General features: G+C 45.5%; 1 protein-coding gene across 1 annotated transcript in view; it reads left to right on the top strand.

Annotated features, from left to right (window-relative positions):
- Nucleotides 1-2,758: 2,758 nt before the first annotated feature.
- CECR2 (cat eye syndrome chromosome region, candidate 2) overlaps nt 2,759-18,799 on the top strand; it is a gene marked incomplete at both ends in the record, with an annotated part of 38,915 nt that continues 22,874 nt past the window's right edge. Inside the window, one exon of the mRNA XM_010146398.1 lies at nt 2,759-2,853. Within this exon, the coding sequence (XP_010144700.1) occupies nt 2,759-2,853 (95 nt within the window). The remainder of the gene's footprint in view (nt 2,854-18,799) is intronic.

Genomic DNA, 18,799 nt, shown 5'->3' with positions numbered 1-18,799 from the left:
GTGGGAAAAGTCCAGGATTTAGGTGTTTTGGGGCAGAAAGCTGGGGCTTCCTGGGGGCAGCGGTATAGAAAACTGTGACATTCACTTCAATAAGACCAATGGACCCAGCCCTGGGAAATTAAAGTACCTCTTGCTGCTCTTGCCCTATTGTAAGGAGTGACAGGAAAAAAAAGTAGACAAAAACTTTATAGGACAAACTCAATATCTTCTTTCCAAGACAAATAATCATGGTAATACTTGGACTGTGCCTTTACCGTAACTTGTTAGCACTGGGTATGGCTGTTGGTAGGGACCAGAGGACCAGAGTGGGCTGCAGGCAGCACCCACGGATGGCATCGGGGAGCACACTGCAAGCATCTTTCTACAGAGGCACTGACAGCTAATAATGGACCTTCGTTAGCGCTGTGCTTGTGTGCTGATTAATCCTGACTTGTGTTGAAGCCCCTTAACCCAGTGTGATGCCGGGACTCTGCACCCAGCCCCGAGTGGGTCTGCGTGCCCAGTGCCTGTAGTAAACGGCTGCAAGATCCACCTGCAGCCAAGTCGGGTTCCCAAATCTGCTCTGCACCCACCATGAAGGCAGGGGCAAGGAGCACCCCCCTGGGAGAGAGAAGGCAGCAAGGCATGGGGATATATTCCCCAGCCAGGTGTTTTTGGGAAGATTGGTGAGTGTCTGTCTGGGAGACTGCACCTTGCCCAGTGCCCAAGGAATGTCCCCCTGCTCGCAGGGTGACCCGCCAGCTCTGAAAATGTAAAGGTCACTCCCAGACCTGGCAAACAATGGCTGCAGATAGGGGCTATCTGAGCTGGTTGTGGGCACTGCTGAAGGAGGGTTAGTCAAACAGCAGGCTGAAAAGGCTCACGGGATGCAATTTAAATGTTCCTTCCTACAAAAGACTGTCTGCATCCTAGCAGAGGCAGGCTGATGACTGACAGCTTTAGTGCAGAAGTGTGTGTGGATAAGGGAGAGGCTGGATGAGGGGGAACATCCTGGTGACTTACTTCCCCCCCCCTTTATTCTGGGTCCTTAACATGTCACCTTTCACAAGCTGCAAGTTTACTGTGACGACGCACCTGGGATGTTTTAGCACATGGCAGACTTTGGTGGGGTGTTTTCCCCTCTTCTCAGGTGTATTTTGCTAGAAGGAAGATGGGGACTGAAATAATTTACAAATAAAATAAGTCAACACCTCCAAAATACTAACCGCTGACCAAGTGAATTGACTCGGTAATTGCTATTTATATAGTGTGATTACTGTTTATACAACAATAATATCACTCTCTCCAAGGGATGGCAAGCAGCAACTGCAGTTTTTGTATTCGCTTGTCACTAAGCAGGGTAGTCATCAAGAGGCCAGAACTGAGGTTTCCTAGCTCTGCGGCAGGGATGCTATGCCAGGCTTTGGCTGCCCACCGCCCTCTCTGTGCCCCCGGTTTCCATGTGTAATAGACGCATTTAGTACGTTCTTTCCAGGGTAGGTGCTGGGCTTCTGCTCGCACAGCGCTTTGGATGTTGTACAAGAGGTAAATAAGAGCGGTGCTGATAATGAAAATATGCCATTAATACATTTCCAATAAAAAACTACAAGTGGCATTTAATCTGCAATCTGTTATCAATAATTTTATTACCGCAGTTACTGCGGTCTAATAAAAAAGCACTTTCTCTTCTTTATTGGGCAAGTGCCAAAACGTTTATCCTTTATTCTCTGGCCATTAACCTTTATTCTGCAGCCATTAGCTTAGCCATTTGTGTAATAGTCTGTTGAGTAACATTCAAGTAGGAATTTGTATTCAAACCATTATTTACTCTGAAACCCAAAAACGAATAGCTTCTTATGCCTATGCTGTTTATCCATCTTAAATCTTGTTAAGTGCTGTTTGCTACTGATGGTAAGTCTTACAGGAAGTGGATTTCTCTTACTGTGAATGATATTCTGGCATATAAATAAAACTGTCGTCAACCTAGTAATGTTTTGGAAACAGCGCTTGAAATTGCTAGCCAAAACGCAGATATTTCTCCTAACACATGCGAAATTCCTATCTAAATTTTAGAAGTTTATCCTTTTTGTGGATCAGTTCCTTTACGTGAACTCCGCCGTTTTGAAATAAGCCCTGATACCCTCCACCCCTCCATCAAGGGTTGAGGGTTTGGGTCATGAGGTCTGACATCCCTTCATCCTTTTTTTTTATTGCTGAAGAAGGAAAAAACAGCCAAACCAGAGAGAAATAAGTTAAATAATCAAAATGCCTGCTTTTCTTTGAGACATTTGCTTGCTAGCTTTCAGCCATTTCTGGCTATCCATCTGAAACTGCTACTTCTCTGCGTAAGTGGCTTTTAGGGCCATGCTTTCTGAGCACATCTTTTAAATTAATTCACCAGCCTTAGCGGGTAGAAAGCAAAGCAGGAGAATGAAACTGTTGATTCCTGCCCATCAGTCGAGCATGGGAGGAATCGTGGGTTTCTTATTAGGCGGTAGTATCTCAACCTCACTGAACCCTATTTTTCTGTTTCCAGACAAAAGCATTAGTCTTCTGGCTGCAGGATGACATTTGGTAAAAGCCTTTCAAGGTCTTCCCATAAACTCCTGCAACGAAGAAGTAGCAGTAGCAGTATTTTTAATGATGGGCTTACCCAGCGTATGCTCTGCTGCTGTGCACATACTTGGGGCTGCTTGGGTCTTTTTGGTCAGCAGTAAATTTTAAAGAATTAGTCTGATGGTTGGAATTTTTTTTTTCCCTTCTTCTTTCTGCTCATTAGGAACTGGAAGCTGCTCTTCACAGGGATGATGTGGAGTTTATCAGCGACCTGATCGCCTGCCTTCTTCAAGGTTGCTATCAGCGCAGAGACATCACGTGAGTAACCTCGCTCTGTGGTTTAGGCGCTTAGCAAGGGGAGCTAATTAACACGGTCGCAGGGATGTTTCACGGCTTTAGAGTGATGACATGGCAGTGATGGCAGCCACCGGCAATCAGACCAGATGCTTCACCAAGTGGAAGGGAATTCCAGCTCTTCTTGGGTTGAGTTGCAGGTTTTTAATTTTACAGACCTACTGTTAAGCAAACTTCTTTGTTCAGATCCCGTGCAAGTCTGTTCGATGCTCTGCTGTAGCACCACCGCGTACAGCGAACATCCACATCTGCTGTTACGCTCCGCGCTCTATTCGGTTAAGTTAGTGATATCACAGTAGGTCTTTAAATTGTCACTTATCGTTTTAATGTTTTATATGCATTGTATAGAATAAAACTTGCTGCTCTGCAGCTGCCTCGCTTACATGTAAGACCCCATTGCTTTACGGAGGGACAATTGTAATTATTTTCTTGGAAGTAAGAGGAGCACTGGAATCGGTTCTGTCGCAGGATGTTGGAAAGTGATTTAACATGTTCTCCTGATGTTTCAGCATCCAGAGACACTTTGTTAGCGTCCACCCAAGTAGCCTCCCAAACTGAGACATCTGCAGAACATCATTCTTGAGAGGATCGCCACTCACGCTGTGAAATGTGCTCCCAGTGATAATGAAGGCTTGTTGCAATGTGTTTTATTTCTTCTTCTGCGAATCATGTTAATAGCAAAGCATAACTGTGGAGACAAAGGCAGCTTGTCAACATTTGCAGCTGCTTAGGAGAGGTGTTAAGTAGTCCTGCTCCCTAAGATTCCCCTCGTGTGCAGATGGGTGTATTGGCATAACCATAGGTGCTTGCACTGAAAACTCTATTTCTCATAAATTATGTTCAATGAAATTTATATAGCTTATTTTTATATGTATATCTGCCACTTCAATAGTTTCTTTTGCACTGCTGTGTTGACACATAGCACAAGTGGGTATTGATACCTGAACCAGGTAGCTGGACTGCATTTACGGTCTCTGAATGAAATTGTTGTCATGAGAAGCTTGATTGCAAAGGGATTGCAATCGTGTATACCTCCTTCATCAAAATAGCTTGCTTGTAAACATGCAGCAAGTTTATTTTTTCATATCAGACACCAGAAAGTAGCGGCGTATGTGTTTTGCCCACCTTAACCAGCTCACCCTTGTAGGAGCAGTGGAAGATTTGTCTTTGATAAATTTCATAAATTCAACATTGTGAGGTTCTCCCAAATCCCCCAGGTCTAAGAGTGTCCACTTAGCAATTGCACCTCTCCTTTCTCAGCTTGTTTTAACTAAGAAAATTGAGTGATGAATCACAGGTGAGTTGTTGGGCGTTGGCAAGGTGTCTGTCTGTCTGGGGAGAGGTGCACAGGTACACATGCGTACACACTCCTGCACAGTTACGTGATGCACCTTGCAGCTCAACAATGTGTAGCTATTCAGTATTGCGTGTAGGCCCCGCTTTGTGCCTGTGTAAATACAGCTTTGGTTAGCTCTGAGGTGCAAAAGCTGCGAGGAGGTCACTTCGTGGCAGAAGGAAGAGCTGGTAGCCCAAGCGTGCCTTTGTGCAGCCAGGTCAGGGTGGGGAGGTACCTGTGTGGGTGTTGCTGCATGTCCATCCATGAGGTGCTGTAGGAAATGAGGAGTGTGAAGTTGTGTAGTCAAGTAGTGAGAACTTACACCTCACCCAAACGGTTGTGGTAGGCAAAGAATGGGCTGCCTGAAGGAGAAACCGGCTGCGCCCTTTCTACAGCCCCCACCCTGTGGAAGGGGACTACCCTGTGGGCAGACGAATAACAAGAAAAGTCATTTCTGCAGAGGAGATGGGGGAAAAGAGCCGATGTGGAGCAGCGAGGTGGAAATGGCTGAAGGAATGTGTCGGGAAAACTGCCTGGAGCCAGTGGGATGTTAGGGAGGTGGGCTCTGAAGCATTGCAGAGGAAGGAGTGAGGGAGGCTACCTGGAAGCAGAGGGAAAGCTGCAGTATGCAGAGGGATGTCGTGAAGGAAGAAACATTAAGATGTAGTCTAAACACAGAAATCTGTAGATAAACGCAAATAAAATGATGGCTTGGGATACACTTCTCAGAAAGAAACTTGCCCCACGGTGTGTTTCACACTTACAAATGAGCTATGGGATATTTATCCAAAATGAACGTGTGTTTTTTAAAGCCTAAAATTCTTCTTGTACATTTATTTCCCAAACCTTTGTTCCCTCTAACCCGAGTTCAGGAGGCGTATAGACCTTGGCTGATGCACACTTACCCTGCTCTACCTGGTTTTTGTCCCATTAACAGTGAGTTGAGCCTCGAATTGAAATTTTGAGCGTGCAAATGTAAGAAGCAGAATTTGGCTTTTTGGAATGGGCCAGGACTCCATGTTTTTCTGTTGCAGACAGATAATGGGTATCTGCCTCGCGTGGGAAAAATTGGCAGTTTCACGGACCGTCACGGTGGTGTTAGAGCAGTGATTTCTCAGGGCATTTGTGCTCCCTGTCCTCGTGCGACGGCTGTGAGCTGTTAATCTTCAGGCTGTAAACTTTGCTGCCTGTTGCACCTCGGAGAGGAAGGTAGGAGCTTGTTCTCATCTTTGTTCTTGGGCGAGAGCACAGCAGTTCCAGAACAAGATGCTTCATACAACCTCATCCAGTTTACCTACCTCTCTGCGGGGTCTTGAGGTTTAATTAGTTTTGTTTCGTGGCTTTACCTCTTCGACAGACAAAGTGGTATCTCTCTATGCTCTCTCACAATCCGCCCGGGAGCAGCTTGTAGTTCTTGTCACATCTGTTCTGACGGCATGCAGAACTTGGGGCTGACCTGGGCTGCCTGGCTTTAATCATGCATCATAGAGGGGTATAAAACTGTCACATACCTTTGCTAATTATAATGTGCTCTCAAGTAATTTTGGAAGTGGAACCTAGCTGACAGCCCTTCTCATGCACGGTTTAACATACTCTAGTTTGATTTGCTTATTATTCTTTTTTTAAAAAAAGAGATTAATATTTTGTAGGGTTTTTTAATTCTTGGTTTCGAAGTTTTTGCGAACTTTGCCTTGCTTTTGATATTCTTTATGACAGACTTTAAAAAAAAATCATCACATGCAAGAGAGAGCCTGTATTTTACCCTTCTTGATGGTTAAGGAGTGTTGAATGTCTGGTAACTGAAGACTTTCTTTGAGTTATGAATATCTGTGTTTAACTACAGAGACTGCTTAATGTGATGCCACATGATCTTCTCCAAACTCTTATTTATCGTAACCTATCATAGCTGTTAGGAACACTCTTCACTGACCTGGTTGTTGCTGTGTTAAGCACTGTAGAAGTACAGAACAAAAAAGACAGTATGCATTTCTGGCTTCTGGCTTCATTAGCGATGACCCCGTAGCTGTCCTTGCCTGGCACCGTGTGGTTTGAGCACTTGGCCAGGATGGTTTCCCTGTTGCTCTCCTCTTTTTGCTCTGACCCAAAATACTTTCTACCTTTTGTTGTTTTCTAAATACCCTGCATAGTATTCATATACCATCCGTACCACCTAACTCCTAACGATGCAGTAACTCATACCCTTGAAGCTTTTTATTTGATCTCTCGGCTCAGATTTGTGCTGTAGGCACGGTCTGGTTTTGACGCCTGTGAGTTTACCCATACTTTTTTGTGCACAGACCTTGAAATGCCTGTGTTTTCTTTTAATTGTTTCAAAATGCAAATGTCTGGAAAGTGGGGAGGGAGAAAAATCTTAATAGAATTTGGGGTTTATAAAAAATAAATTGATTTAAAACAAGCAGTTTGAAAAAATACCGGTGCTTGCTCTAGATTCTCTCTGATATAAATTGGGTAGCTGCACAGTCCCTAGGGGCTGCCACTTTAATTCCAGCAGGAAATGCGACTTGATGACTTGTATCAAGACAGGAAGATCAGAGCTTCAGCTAACGGCAGCAGCCACAGCAGGAGCCTTCTGCAGCTGTTTTTAAGTAAGAAGTGATGGTGTGACATGGATGTGTACACTGAACTAAAATAATCCAGCAAAGCTCCCGCTGTTCAGCATTTCTTTGGGTGAAACTCATTCTTCACTGCTCTGTTATTGCATTTTTGCTCTTTTTCTAATGTGATGGCATAAAAAGTTTTGATGACTTTATCATATTTCTCACTGGGAGGTGTTTTCTATGCTGCTCTTGGTTCTTGAGAAGCATTTTAATTGCTTTTTCTTATAACGTGTTTTATTTTTTTATTTTTTCAACATAGACAAAGGTGCCAGAAAATGAGGAGGAACAAAACCAGTATCTCTGCTCTTGCCTATGCCCCATGAGAATTTTTTTTATACCCCAGGAAATTGGTCCATCACTGTAGCTGAAAACTATCTAATTGACTTCTGTATCACCACAGACGGCATTTGCTTCCTTAGGAACCTCAGTTATGGGCTTTTTTTCTTATTTCTTCCCTTAATGCGTTGAAATATTTTCTTCCCAAGTGGATCATCTGTTTTGCACCTACGTTAAGCTCTTTCTGGATCTGTAAACTAACCTTGAAGTCTTTGGTTTGTTGTTTGTGCCTGGTTTGTTCTAATGTGTATAATAAGAGGATATTCCTTAACTCATCCCTCCCCCCACAATGGTCTTAATTATTTCTTTTATGTCCTTAGTGGTGGCATTGATAAATACTCCCAGTATGGCATGTGCTATTTTACACGTTGAATTGTCTATCAAGAGTTCTGCCTCTATTCTGCTTGTTTTCCAATATTTGTTCTGTAATCGCTTATCTGAGTTTTCATCCCAAAGAGATAAGGGATAATCTGAAATCTTCTAACCCATCAGGGCAGAATGCCCATTTCTGAGGACCGTGTTTAATAGCTCTGAGTATTTCACAGCTTCCTTCTGCTTTGTCACTTTTATCCGTCTTTCTGGTTTATTCAGAGTGGACTGTGTCTTTACAGGCTATTTTGTGGGTTAGCCCAGGTCTCATGTTTTCATAAAAATGATGCCCAAAAAAATGCTGAACTTCTTCAAATTACCCGACTGCATGTGACTACGTGAGCTCTACCCTTTAAGAACTGCTGTATGTTGGACTGGTCGAGGGGATGAAGTGGCAGCTCAACCGGGATAGCTGGCAAACCAGCGCCAAGTTTTCAGTCTCATGGATGACGCAGTGAATCGGACTGTGGGAATAGCTAAGCCAAGGTACTGAGATCATCTGAAAGAACTCAACGCTTCAGTCTGTGCCATAACATCTGGGGCAGCCAGCCTCAGCTCAGCCGCGGCAGGCCTCGGGACCACGGCCGTTCGGAAAGGGTTCTTGCACTTGTGCCAGTGACCTTGATTATAACAACTGTTTCAGTGGCCCAGGCACCAAGCACCTCACTAACTCAGAATCATATTCATGAATGCCAAGTGAATATCAACAAGATCAGCATTATTTACAGTCTGACTTTTAACAAGTGATGCCTTGCATACATCACGGAGATTGGTGGATGGCCTCAGGAATCGACCCAATATCATCGGCGCAGGAGATACCGTGAGGGGGCAAGGGAGATGAAGTGGCTACAATGCTCATCTTGAATCTAATATTAATATTTATTATAATAATAGCCAAGCCATGCAAGGTGAGCCTTTTAAAGGGTAAAAAGTGAAAATGAGGCAGCTGGCAGGTGTTGGGAAAGGAAGGATGAGATTACAGCAGTAAAATAACACGGTCATTCAGAGATTAATGAGAAGCACAGTGGAATAAAATTATAGAGTTCAAGTATAAATAAAGCTAAGTAAATGTCTCTGATTCTCAGATGGATAAAACGAATCTTTAAAGAAGAATTTGAAGAAAAGTTGGTAGCTCATTCTGGAAGTACTGTTCCGTAGGTGTGGTGGACAATAAGGGATGAAAATGGTGGAAGAAAAAGAGAGCGTGAAAGCTCTGCAGTTATTGTCAGGGCAGATGGAGAAGGGAGAAATGGATTGGATAGCTGGGGGGAGGGAGTTATGCAAAACTTTGGCAGAGAGGAATAGGTGGCTAAACTTAAAAGGACGAAGAGAACAGTCAGTGAAAGGTCTTGGAGACTGCAATGATGTCATCATCCTGCCATCAGAGTTTGAAATATAAGATGCACATCTGTATTTTTAAGTTATTGATGTTGCAAACCAAGTACTCCAGAGAGGAGGAAAAAAGCAACGATGAAGAAAGATATTGAGAAGGCAACTGAAAACATCTTCTCCTTAGAAGGAAGAAGAGTGATGGAGAGAGAGGAAGAGGATGTGGAAGTTGGGTCTATGTGAAACCTTTGCCCTCACTTTTGAGGCTTGCATTTTAAGTCAGTGATGCTCCAAAACACCAGTGCAGGATTTTTGCTCCAGCACAGTTTGTTTGCCGGCCACCTACCAGTACCTCAGCCAGGTTCAGAAACCAAACTTTAGTCCTTTTATTTAGGGTGAATATTGGAGAAGTTCTGAAATTATTTTTTTGGAGCCTTTTAGCCCCAGGGAGGTTGATGAACAGCTGGGGTGGCTGCTGGCCAGCTGCTAGGCCACTGCAATAGTTTGGTTTGTCATGTCACTCTCTGCTCTAAGTCATCTATATTTTTAATTTTTCTCTCATTTTATTTTCCACCGGTTTCTGTCTGGCTCAACCAGTGTAGTGGTTTAAGCTTTAGAGAAAAGAGGAGGAAAGATCTGTTCTCAAATTAATCCCAAAAGGGACTACTTTAGGACCCATTTATTTATCTCTGAAAACTTGGTTTTATCCATTGTCCCCAGAAACTTGTAATATGTGGGGATGGTTCTAAGTAATGAATTTGCTAAGCTTGTTTGTTTCAGAGGAAGCCCACAATAGGTATTTTTTGCCTCATAAGGGACTCTCTTCTTCCACGTTAAGTATATTTTTTTATGAACAGCAAGGCACATGAGGGCTTGTTCCATATGGATTTGTGCCATAATACATGCATGTGTCCTATTTCCCCATCATCATCAAGACAATAACTCTAGCTTCTTCCCCACAGTGCTCATCATCACTGTAATACCCTAAGGTCCTCTCTCCAGCCCCTAAACAATTGGAAGAGCTTATGGCACAGCAATACTGTTGTGTTTCCTTATGGCTATGAATTGGGAGCATGCTTTCTGTTGATGGGCACTAGCAATGAACAATGAGGCATTAAGCTGGCTTCACTTGTTCTTCAAGGATCCAGGAATGAATAGTAAATAATGATCCTCTTCCAGTCTGAATGTGGGGCACAGTAAGCCTTATTCTGATTTGTTTTTTTCAGAATATAGGAGATGCATTTGGGTCTTTTGTAAGTTAATCAGCTCCAACTCCCAAGGGTTGATCTGCTTGTCTTCACCCTCACATAACAGTAGTAAAAAGACATGCACAGGGTATGAAAAGTCACACAAGCTGGATGGAAGCCTGGTTAGATGCAGGTGAAGATAATTGATGGTGGAAGTGAAATGCCATCACAGACCAACCAAAGCCCTTGCTGTCTTACCAGGACAGTTCACAAGGTGAAAGTTTGGCTCTAGGTAAGTTATTTTATTTTGTGTCTCAGGAGGGACCATCCAGAAGGCTGTGTTCATCCCCTCCTGAGGTGAAGGTATGTGTTGGTCTCCATTTCGTCGCATTCGGAGTGGCTTGTTGTTGGGCATACACTGTGGGGTTGGTTGTCAGGGTCACACAGACTAGGGAACACAGCAAGGGGTGAAAAAACTCCATCAGCCAAAATGTGCACATGGAGGCAGCGTGTGGCAAGGGCACGGCAGCAGTTCTCACACTTGGTTGTGCCTGTGTGGCTAGAGATCCCTCCCTTGAGGACAGCACATCTTTTCCAGGTCCGCTCCGTATGTGCCTGTTGTACACCCCGCATGCAGGAACCGAAGTCTCCCTTAGCAGAACCCATCAAAGCTGTAGCCAGCGGCCTGTGTCTTCCCAGGCAGGCCTCTCGCTCGACACCAGCTATACCCAAATCTCCCCCCTCCCCCTGCACTGATTGACGGCAGTTGGCTTCCCCCAAGGTACTTGTTTCGCTCTTGAGCACCCAGATTCTTCTCTGTCCCTTTTTATTATATCTAACAACCTGTAACTAGTTCTTGGGTTAGTTAATAAATAGCTCCAACACTTTCTTTTTCTTTTTTTTCCCCTCCTTTTTGATCCTTCAAGAGTTTGCCTTTTGTTATTCAAAGCCGAAGGTACTTGACGCAAGCAATGCAGAAGCCCCCAGGCTTCAGACGCTGTCCTGGCTGTGGGATCATTATGCCTGTAAGTGATTCCCATCCTCAGTGTCTGATAAGCCTTGGAAAGAAGTGGGCAGAGGAGAATGCAGCATTCCTGAGGGGTGCTGGGAGGCATCCATCTGTGTGAGGGCTGGAGGAGCAGCTCTCACCTGCTGATCAGAGCCTTTCAGGATCCTGGTTTTACCCTGCCCAGGGACCCTCCTGCTTTTGTCTGACTTCCTGTACAAGGCTGCCAAAAAACTGATCTATCTGAGGCGGGGGAGAGGGGGAAAGAAGGTACTTCCCTTTGTTAAGTTGTGCTCAGAAATTTCCAGGTCAGGTTTTGTTTTGAGACCCAGGAATTGCTTCTTGAACCCAAAACCTGACTTTGGGAACTGCTGTGTCCCAAATTTACTATCTCGGGAACATGTGTGTGGAGAACCTAGGTTCTCTGCTTTTCCACTGCACCCAAAAAACGACATAATTTACTGCTACCGTTAACATCTGTCAGGGTTGTTGAGCCTGCTGTTGGGCCTGTAAAGTCTCCAGTTTGGCATCAGTATTGCTTCATCTCCTCTTGTAGATCTAATGCTTCACCAGGAACCAGCGGTGCCCTGCGGGTCAGTGCGTTCTTCCTTCAGCTGCCTCTCCTCTGCACCTCTGTGCTGTCTGCCGGCATCCCCAACCTCAGGACTGATCGTCATGGCATCTCATCACTGTTAATCTTCCTGTCCTTCGGTACCAGCTCACACTCCAGTGCCTTCGGTACACACCCTGGTGTTGGCTCTGGGACGCAGGACCTCTCTTCTGCCTCCTGTCATTCTGCCTTCGCCAGTGATGTCTGTCACTCATTTTCTGATTTTTGAGCCTGACAGAAAACTGCACTTCAGGGTTTTGGGAGATTCTTGAAATTTGATCTAAGCATACTGTCCGGGAAAAATTTATGTTCCTGCTCTAGCAGAAGTGATGGATCTTGTTGGATAGGGAAGCATTGGGCTCCAACTCTCCTCAGCTCTCTAACCCTATTCACTAGCGAGCCAGGGAATTCATTGCTTCATGTAAGCCATTTTCCCTGGCTTAGATCGACTGCCAAGATCGATGTCGTCACATGGCAAGGGGTGACATTGCTTAGACATTTCCCTCCTATCCTCCCACAGTATCAGATGCCAGCTTGCCACCAAACTTTCTTCAGGTGTGATAGACATTTTCACTTCTATTACTGATTTATCATAGACACTTGAGTGAGGTAACTTCTTTCCTTGGTCCTTTCCACCTCAGACATAATGTATCATGGCATCAGCGCTGGTACCACCTCATTCTACTACCAGCTCTGCCTCTCTTTCTGGGTGAAGCTTCAGTAACTGATCTTCCCTCTTGGGCTCCCTTGACTCAACAAATTGATTCCTTAAGGCAGGAAAAGTGTGGCTGACACTGTTGGGGACATGTATCTTGTCCCCTCTGTGGCTGATGGGACTGTACAGTGCAACCCCTGATGAAACAAGCCGCTTATTGCTTGACAGACACTCAAGTCTTCTTCCCATTCAGACAGGCAGGATATCTGACAGACTCTTACCTGGAGTTTTCTGGAGGCTCCTACTGATTTTCAGATGCACAGTATTTTACAATTTCATCTCAAGACACTGAGGTCTCTATTTTTAGGCAAGAAGAGAAAATGTAGCTGCAATATCATCTGCTTTCCTCCACGTTGGAGTTGTGGTGCATGTTTCAACACGATGGTAGGCAGGAACACGCATGTTAGTGGCTGATTACAGAGTTGGTTTCCTCTTGGTGTTTAAACCTCCCCTTGCTGTCTTATGGGTCATGTCTCATTGCACTAAAGGCAACTGATTTGTTATTGTGCTCTTCAATGGTTTCAGGGTAGTATCTTAAATGTAAAGTACAGTGGGTTTAATATATTGGGAAAGCTGGGCAGGTGTGCTTGAACAGACCTTTGGTGTGAACATGGTCATCTCGAGTCGAACCCAACAATGCCCATGGAAAATAGCATAATCACACTTGATTAATCATATTTATGAAGTTGTAATTAAGGAAAAATACTATTTTTAATACTGCCTCAAATCATCTCTTCTTTGAATTAATTCAAGGTAAATAATAATTTCTGTTCATGTATTGCTACCCTAATTCATGTTTTCACAAATCTATGTAGAGCAATACTTTCTGCTCACCACAGTGGTGCTTCTGGATCTTTCAGCAGAACTATTTTCCCCCCTTTTTCATCCAGTTACCCAACTCATTGATTTGACATTATCAGTTTTCACTTAAATTGCAGCTTCGGTAGTGAGGGAGGGGTTTCCTGCTTCTCTGTCCATATCACTACCCCAAAACCCTCCATGCATTGAGAGCACAAGTCTTCACCGGGTGCCCCTGTACCCAGTGTGCATCTATGTAACCTTATGTGTCTTCCTCATCCTCCAAGTACTGCGTAATCCATCAGGCTTGGAAAATCCATCCCCTCTTTCCCCAGTGTTTCACATCTTCGCACCCATTGCTTGCTTTCTCTGGCTTACGTGGCCAAATAGGCTGCTGGTCTCTCGAGACTGGGAGATGGATGCTGGACATCTGCTTGCTTCTTCCTGGCATTGTGGTGGGGAGGGAGAGGGGGAGAAACAGGGGCAGGAAAGGGCAGTGAGGAGCAGCTTGGCGTAGGTGGAAGAAGGGCCATCAGCACCTTCAGGTCGTATTTCCTTCACCAAAAATCACTTTCACCCTCTCACACGGAAGGAGAAACAACAACATGCCTCTTTGTTGCCTCCCTATACCCTGAGGTGTTAGAAGGTGACAATATGAAACACTTGTGGCCCCTCCTGCTGGTCGTGGGGACGGCTACAAAAATAGAGCGGCCCTGGCTCACAGAAGGGTGCTTGGAGCTCCTGCAAGCAGGGAGACGGAAAATGTCAGGACAGTTCAAAGTAACAGGTATGTGTGATTCCTCCTGCCGGTGCTGCCTTTCTCTCACACAGCCCAATTAACAAGGGTCACAGAGCACTGATTAGCTGCCTTGGCGTTTTGGGAACATAAAGCAGGGAGAAATCCAGGGTGAATGGAGGAGAGAAGATCAAATAGACACTTATCTCGGCACTCCTGCCCGTCCCCGGCATTTGCCAGCCTAAGGGAAGAGGCCAATGCAGGATGGTGCTGTATCTGTGCCGGTATCTGCTGCTTTTCTGCCTTCTCTCAGCAAAATAACAAGCAAGTCACCCCCGGCAGCTGTGTCACGCGTAGGGTGGTTGGCAGATAACAGCCGAATCACAGGAGAAGCATGGGCCATAGGCATGGGAAAGGTCAGAGCATGCCCTTCTGCCACACTGGTGTGTGAGATGAGTTCAGTTGCTACAGCTGGCAACCCTCTTTTGGAGGGGTGGACATGCTGCCTCCTGTCCTTTGCGTGAGGGAGAAGAGGTGGAAGGCAGCAAATACCAACTCACAGCAGGTAAAAGGGCATCTCCCATCTACTGCAAGGGTTGGTGCATGTGGTCTAGTAGTGCCAAAGAGCCCGAGCTGGAAACTTCCTTGTCTGCTCAGTTTTTCTGGGACGAAATCTGGATGAGCAGACCTGGAGCCTCCCTGAAAGCTGGGCAGCTGTGGTGACCTTGTGGCTTCCCATTCATCCTTCATGCTCCCCTTTTTTGGGGGTAGCAAAGCAACGCTCCCATTTCAGCTGTCATACCCAGGTTAAGTGGCTGCACTTGCTTCTGTCACGCCAGCACATGCTCCTGTGGTGTGATCCCTTATTAGACTAGACAGCCCACATCAGCTCTCCATTCTCTCTGCCTCCCTGGAGACACTGCCTCGCTCCATAGCTGTTCCTATTCTGCTTCTCTGTGGGATACAGCATATCTGCCAGCTCCCTTTCCAGCTTCCCCAGTTTTTATTGTATGGAAGATCGCTCAAGATAAGATGGAGGAAGGCAAGGAACAGGAGTGGAGTTATTCTTAGCTGCTGACAGCCTTGGTTTTCTCAGCTGATTTTTTTCCCTCTCCTGAACATGAATACTTTAAGAGTTCAGCTGGGAAGGCAGTGGATTCCCCAGTATCCAGCCATGTAAATTAGATTTCCTTAGCAAGATCGAGAATCCCTTCTGCTGGAGAACCTCCTGTCCTGACTGTCTGTTATCATGTTGGAGGAAAGGTCCAAAACCCTGGTGTCTTCTCTAAGCATCTCTTCAGCATATCCTTGGGGTGGCCTCAGTGCCACATTTGAGCTATGGAAGTGAGTTTTGGGGTAGACAAGTGAGGGGCAGGGAACAGCAATTACTAGGGTGCTGAAATCAGTCCGCTGTCCTTTTGTGGAAGACTTGGGTGTATCTTTCATGGATGTGGAAACCTCTGATCACTCAAGTTTCAGACTGCCATATTCAGGAGTTAGACCAGAGTACTTTAGGGAAGAGCTGCTGCCATGTAACATTTGCTAACCAGCTATATTTTTGTCCTTATGCTTTGAAACAAAACCATGCTTGTAAAGTAGAAAGAATGACTTCCCATGTTCAGCAATGGTGAAGACAAATGCCATTGTGTGTAGAGCTCAGTGCAATCCACTCCCAATTATTCGGGCGTCTTCCTCCTCCCCTTCACTGCCAGTGCCCCTGATGGCCACACAGGTAAGCCACAGAATTACTTGAGGTTTGGGCAATGTCTGCATCCAGAAAACTAGTTCTAGCTAGCAGTAGACAACAAGAAGCAGGCCTGTACATGCCTGATGATGGTCTTGTACTCCAGCCATCTCCATTATCTTTACAACTCTGGGAGGAGAAACTTCACTCTGGAGCTTTCATCAGTCCAATTTGATATCCATCCAGTTTCATATCCATCCCTGCCCCCGCTTTTTAGTCTCACTCAGGGTCCGTTGATGTCAGCTGTCCTCCTTTTGTTCACAGCCACTTGTAGACCAGCTGGTTTTCTCCAGGCATGAATCAAAAGGGGTCACTGAAAAGCAGGATGAGCCTGGGTGCTTGTTTCCTCTCTCACAACAGCTCTGCCAGGGTTGGACTTTGCTGAGGTCTGTCGTGAGTTTGGCGTCGTCAGGAGTTACCGCTTCCCTTGATACTCGCCTTGTCTGGAATTTGTAAAGTCTGTCCCCACCAGTGGTGCTGCTAGTTGAACTGGAAATGAAGTGTGGATGTTAAAGCTTGAGGTCATGATTCCCGGATCTCCAGCTTCTCGGTCATTTGACTCTGCTGCAGTGAAGTGTTTTGAGGAAAGACCCTTCCAGGTGCTTGTTGTCCTTGAGCCTCTGGCAGTCTGGTTGCCCTGATGGCAAGTTAGCCCATGGTCTGAGGAATTACGTGCCTTCTGAGAGAGCTGCACACAGAAGGCTTGGAAGGAAATGGAGAATATACCTACCCAACCCTTTTCTTTCCCAGAACGATGAGGTAGTATCTTTTTTCCGCCTTGCATCATGCCAGACTTAGCTTCTCAGTGGGGTAAATTGTTTGAAGGTAAAGTACAAGCTGGTCCATAAGGCCTCCTCCCCCATCTCAGATAAGAAAGCTCATTAATATAGTAAAAAAAAAAAGTCTCTATTGTTGCATGAGAGCTCAAGGTCAGGCTGGTAGTAGTAACTCATATTGCTTCTAAGGTCAGCCTAAGCTTTCTCTTTCTGACAAGCCACGATAGATTGATCATGGGGACCCTTACATTAATTTTTTTTTTCCTTCTGAAATAGGCTTTGCTTCTCCTGACCCTGTTAATGATGTTTGACTGAGGTCATCCTAGCAAACCCTGAATCCTTCCCATTACTTTCTAGAGGGCTTGCCTTTGTGCCCAAGCATTGTACGCTTGTTAAGAATTAAGCTTTTCTGATCTCTGCGGTAGCAAAGAAGCTGTCTTCATTGGAGAGGGGAGAAATATCTTGAATGCCATCTGTCAGTTAATGCTCTCATTAACACCTGAGTAACTCCCAACACCAAGCTGGTGTCTTTTTGCCAATTCAGAACATGAAAGGTACCAGTCCATGAGGTAAAATATCTTCAGTCCATAAAATTAATTCCATGATAAACATCTGTTCCGATAAGACCTGGATTATTTGTTGTTGTTTCTTTTAACTAGAGAGATCACGGAGGCAAAAACGGTTCTCTCGTGTGCTGTGAATTAGATGCACAAGTCTTTTTCAACTTATTACTGAGCACCTTGTAAAAGCAACACTTGTGTTAGGTGGCTGAGGGAATCCAAGTCTTTTTCAGCTCTTAAAGCTTTTACCAGACAGCAAGTATCGCCTCTATTATTTTTCTTACTGGCTAACTGTAAAAGGAACTATGAGAGTAACTACAATACAGTTTGAGTAGCCTTTGAGGGAACGGCTGAGCTCTCCCAGTCTTGTTTTCCATGTTCCTCCCACATACTACTCTTGGGCAGGAGGTGGAGGAGGTCTATTGTTGTTCCTGCTTTCTGTCATCCTCTGGTTTTGTCAGGGTTCTTGGTTTTAATTTCAAGTACAGAACAATATACTGCCTGGGATTAGACATAGGTCAGGCTTGCCATTTTCCCAGCAGTTTTAGCTCAAAAGCGTTCCAGTATTTACTCTTCCATTGCATTTTGTAAATTAAATGAAACAAGAGACTTAAAACACTGTCAACATGATAGATATTCTAGCTAGTGGGTCCAGGCAATTATTTGGCATCTGAACTTTTGGAAGGCTTATCTGCGTGTGCCAGCAGTATCTGAGCATCTTTGAGAAATTCTGGTCTCCAATATTTCCATCTCCTTATCCTAATGTTTTTATCAATCCAATATTTAGTCCCACAGGGTTGGGGTTTGAGGGGGGAGGGAGGGACACACGACTTCAGGGTATTTTTCTGAGTGGAGGTGGTGGGGAGGGGAGGGCTTGTAACAAAGTTGGCAGCAGTAGCCCAGATAGGAAAGTGCGATGTGACAGTAATTCCACACTCGGGCCATGGCACCCTGCCTGCGGGAAGTGCAGATTGACACAGGGACTCTCTCACTGAATCAGTGTTTGTTTTTGCTTTTGTTTTTTTGGCCTGATTTTGTTTATAGTTTCCCAGCCAAGATTTGATTTACTTTGGAGACTTTAAAACTAAAAGCACAAGTGGCTCTACTTCCTCTGGGCATGAGAATAAAAAAACCAACTGTGTGTGTATACAAACATGTAATTCCAGCCCCGGCGGTTCTGGGTTCACGCAGAAGGCATTTCACATCGGGTTTGCCCTACAGGGTGCCTGTGGGGCTGGGGTCTTTACAGGCAGCTGTCCCCCCACAAGCGTGCGCGCCAGAAGCTCCAACCACATTTTTCCATATATCCCGTCAACCCTGTGACATTTTCACTCTTGTCTTCCAGAGGTCTCCAAGGGAGCCGCTCCGGGAAGCTGGGCACGGTGACAAACAGTGGGGTGGGGTCTCACCCTGTGCCCTGGCCAAGAAGCCTCTTTTTTTTTGACAGCAGTGTGGCTCCGTGCATTCAAACCCCGGGCGATGGGAAGGGTGCCTCTTCGGCAAGCAGGGGACTGCTGAATTGGGATGGCTGAGTGGGGGGAGGAGCCCTCAGCCCCCCTCTCCTGGAGCACAGAGAAACCTCCCTCTTTGGGAGGCAGCCGGGCGGCAGATGGCCGGGCTGTGGCGCTGAGCTCTCGGGGGTGTATCATTTCTCTGACTGTTCTGGACACTGTGCTGGGGAGGGAGGACCCCTCCTTCGACTCACTCCCATCTTCTTTATGCCCGAGATTTTTGCAGCTGCTACTGAGGATCACAGGCAACTTGAGCTGCAACCTGGCCGGTACTTTTGT

Source organism: Eurypyga helias, unplaced genomic scaffold (assembly GCF_000690775.1).
Source record: "Eurypyga helias isolate BGI_N326 unplaced genomic scaffold, ASM69077v1 scaffold21752, whole genome shotgun sequence".
NCBI classification, from domain to species: Eukaryota; Metazoa; Chordata; class Aves; order Eurypygiformes; family Eurypygidae; genus Eurypyga; species Eurypyga helias.
Note: the sequence above shows the minus strand (reverse complement) of the source record. Positions and strands in the feature narration are given on the sequence as shown.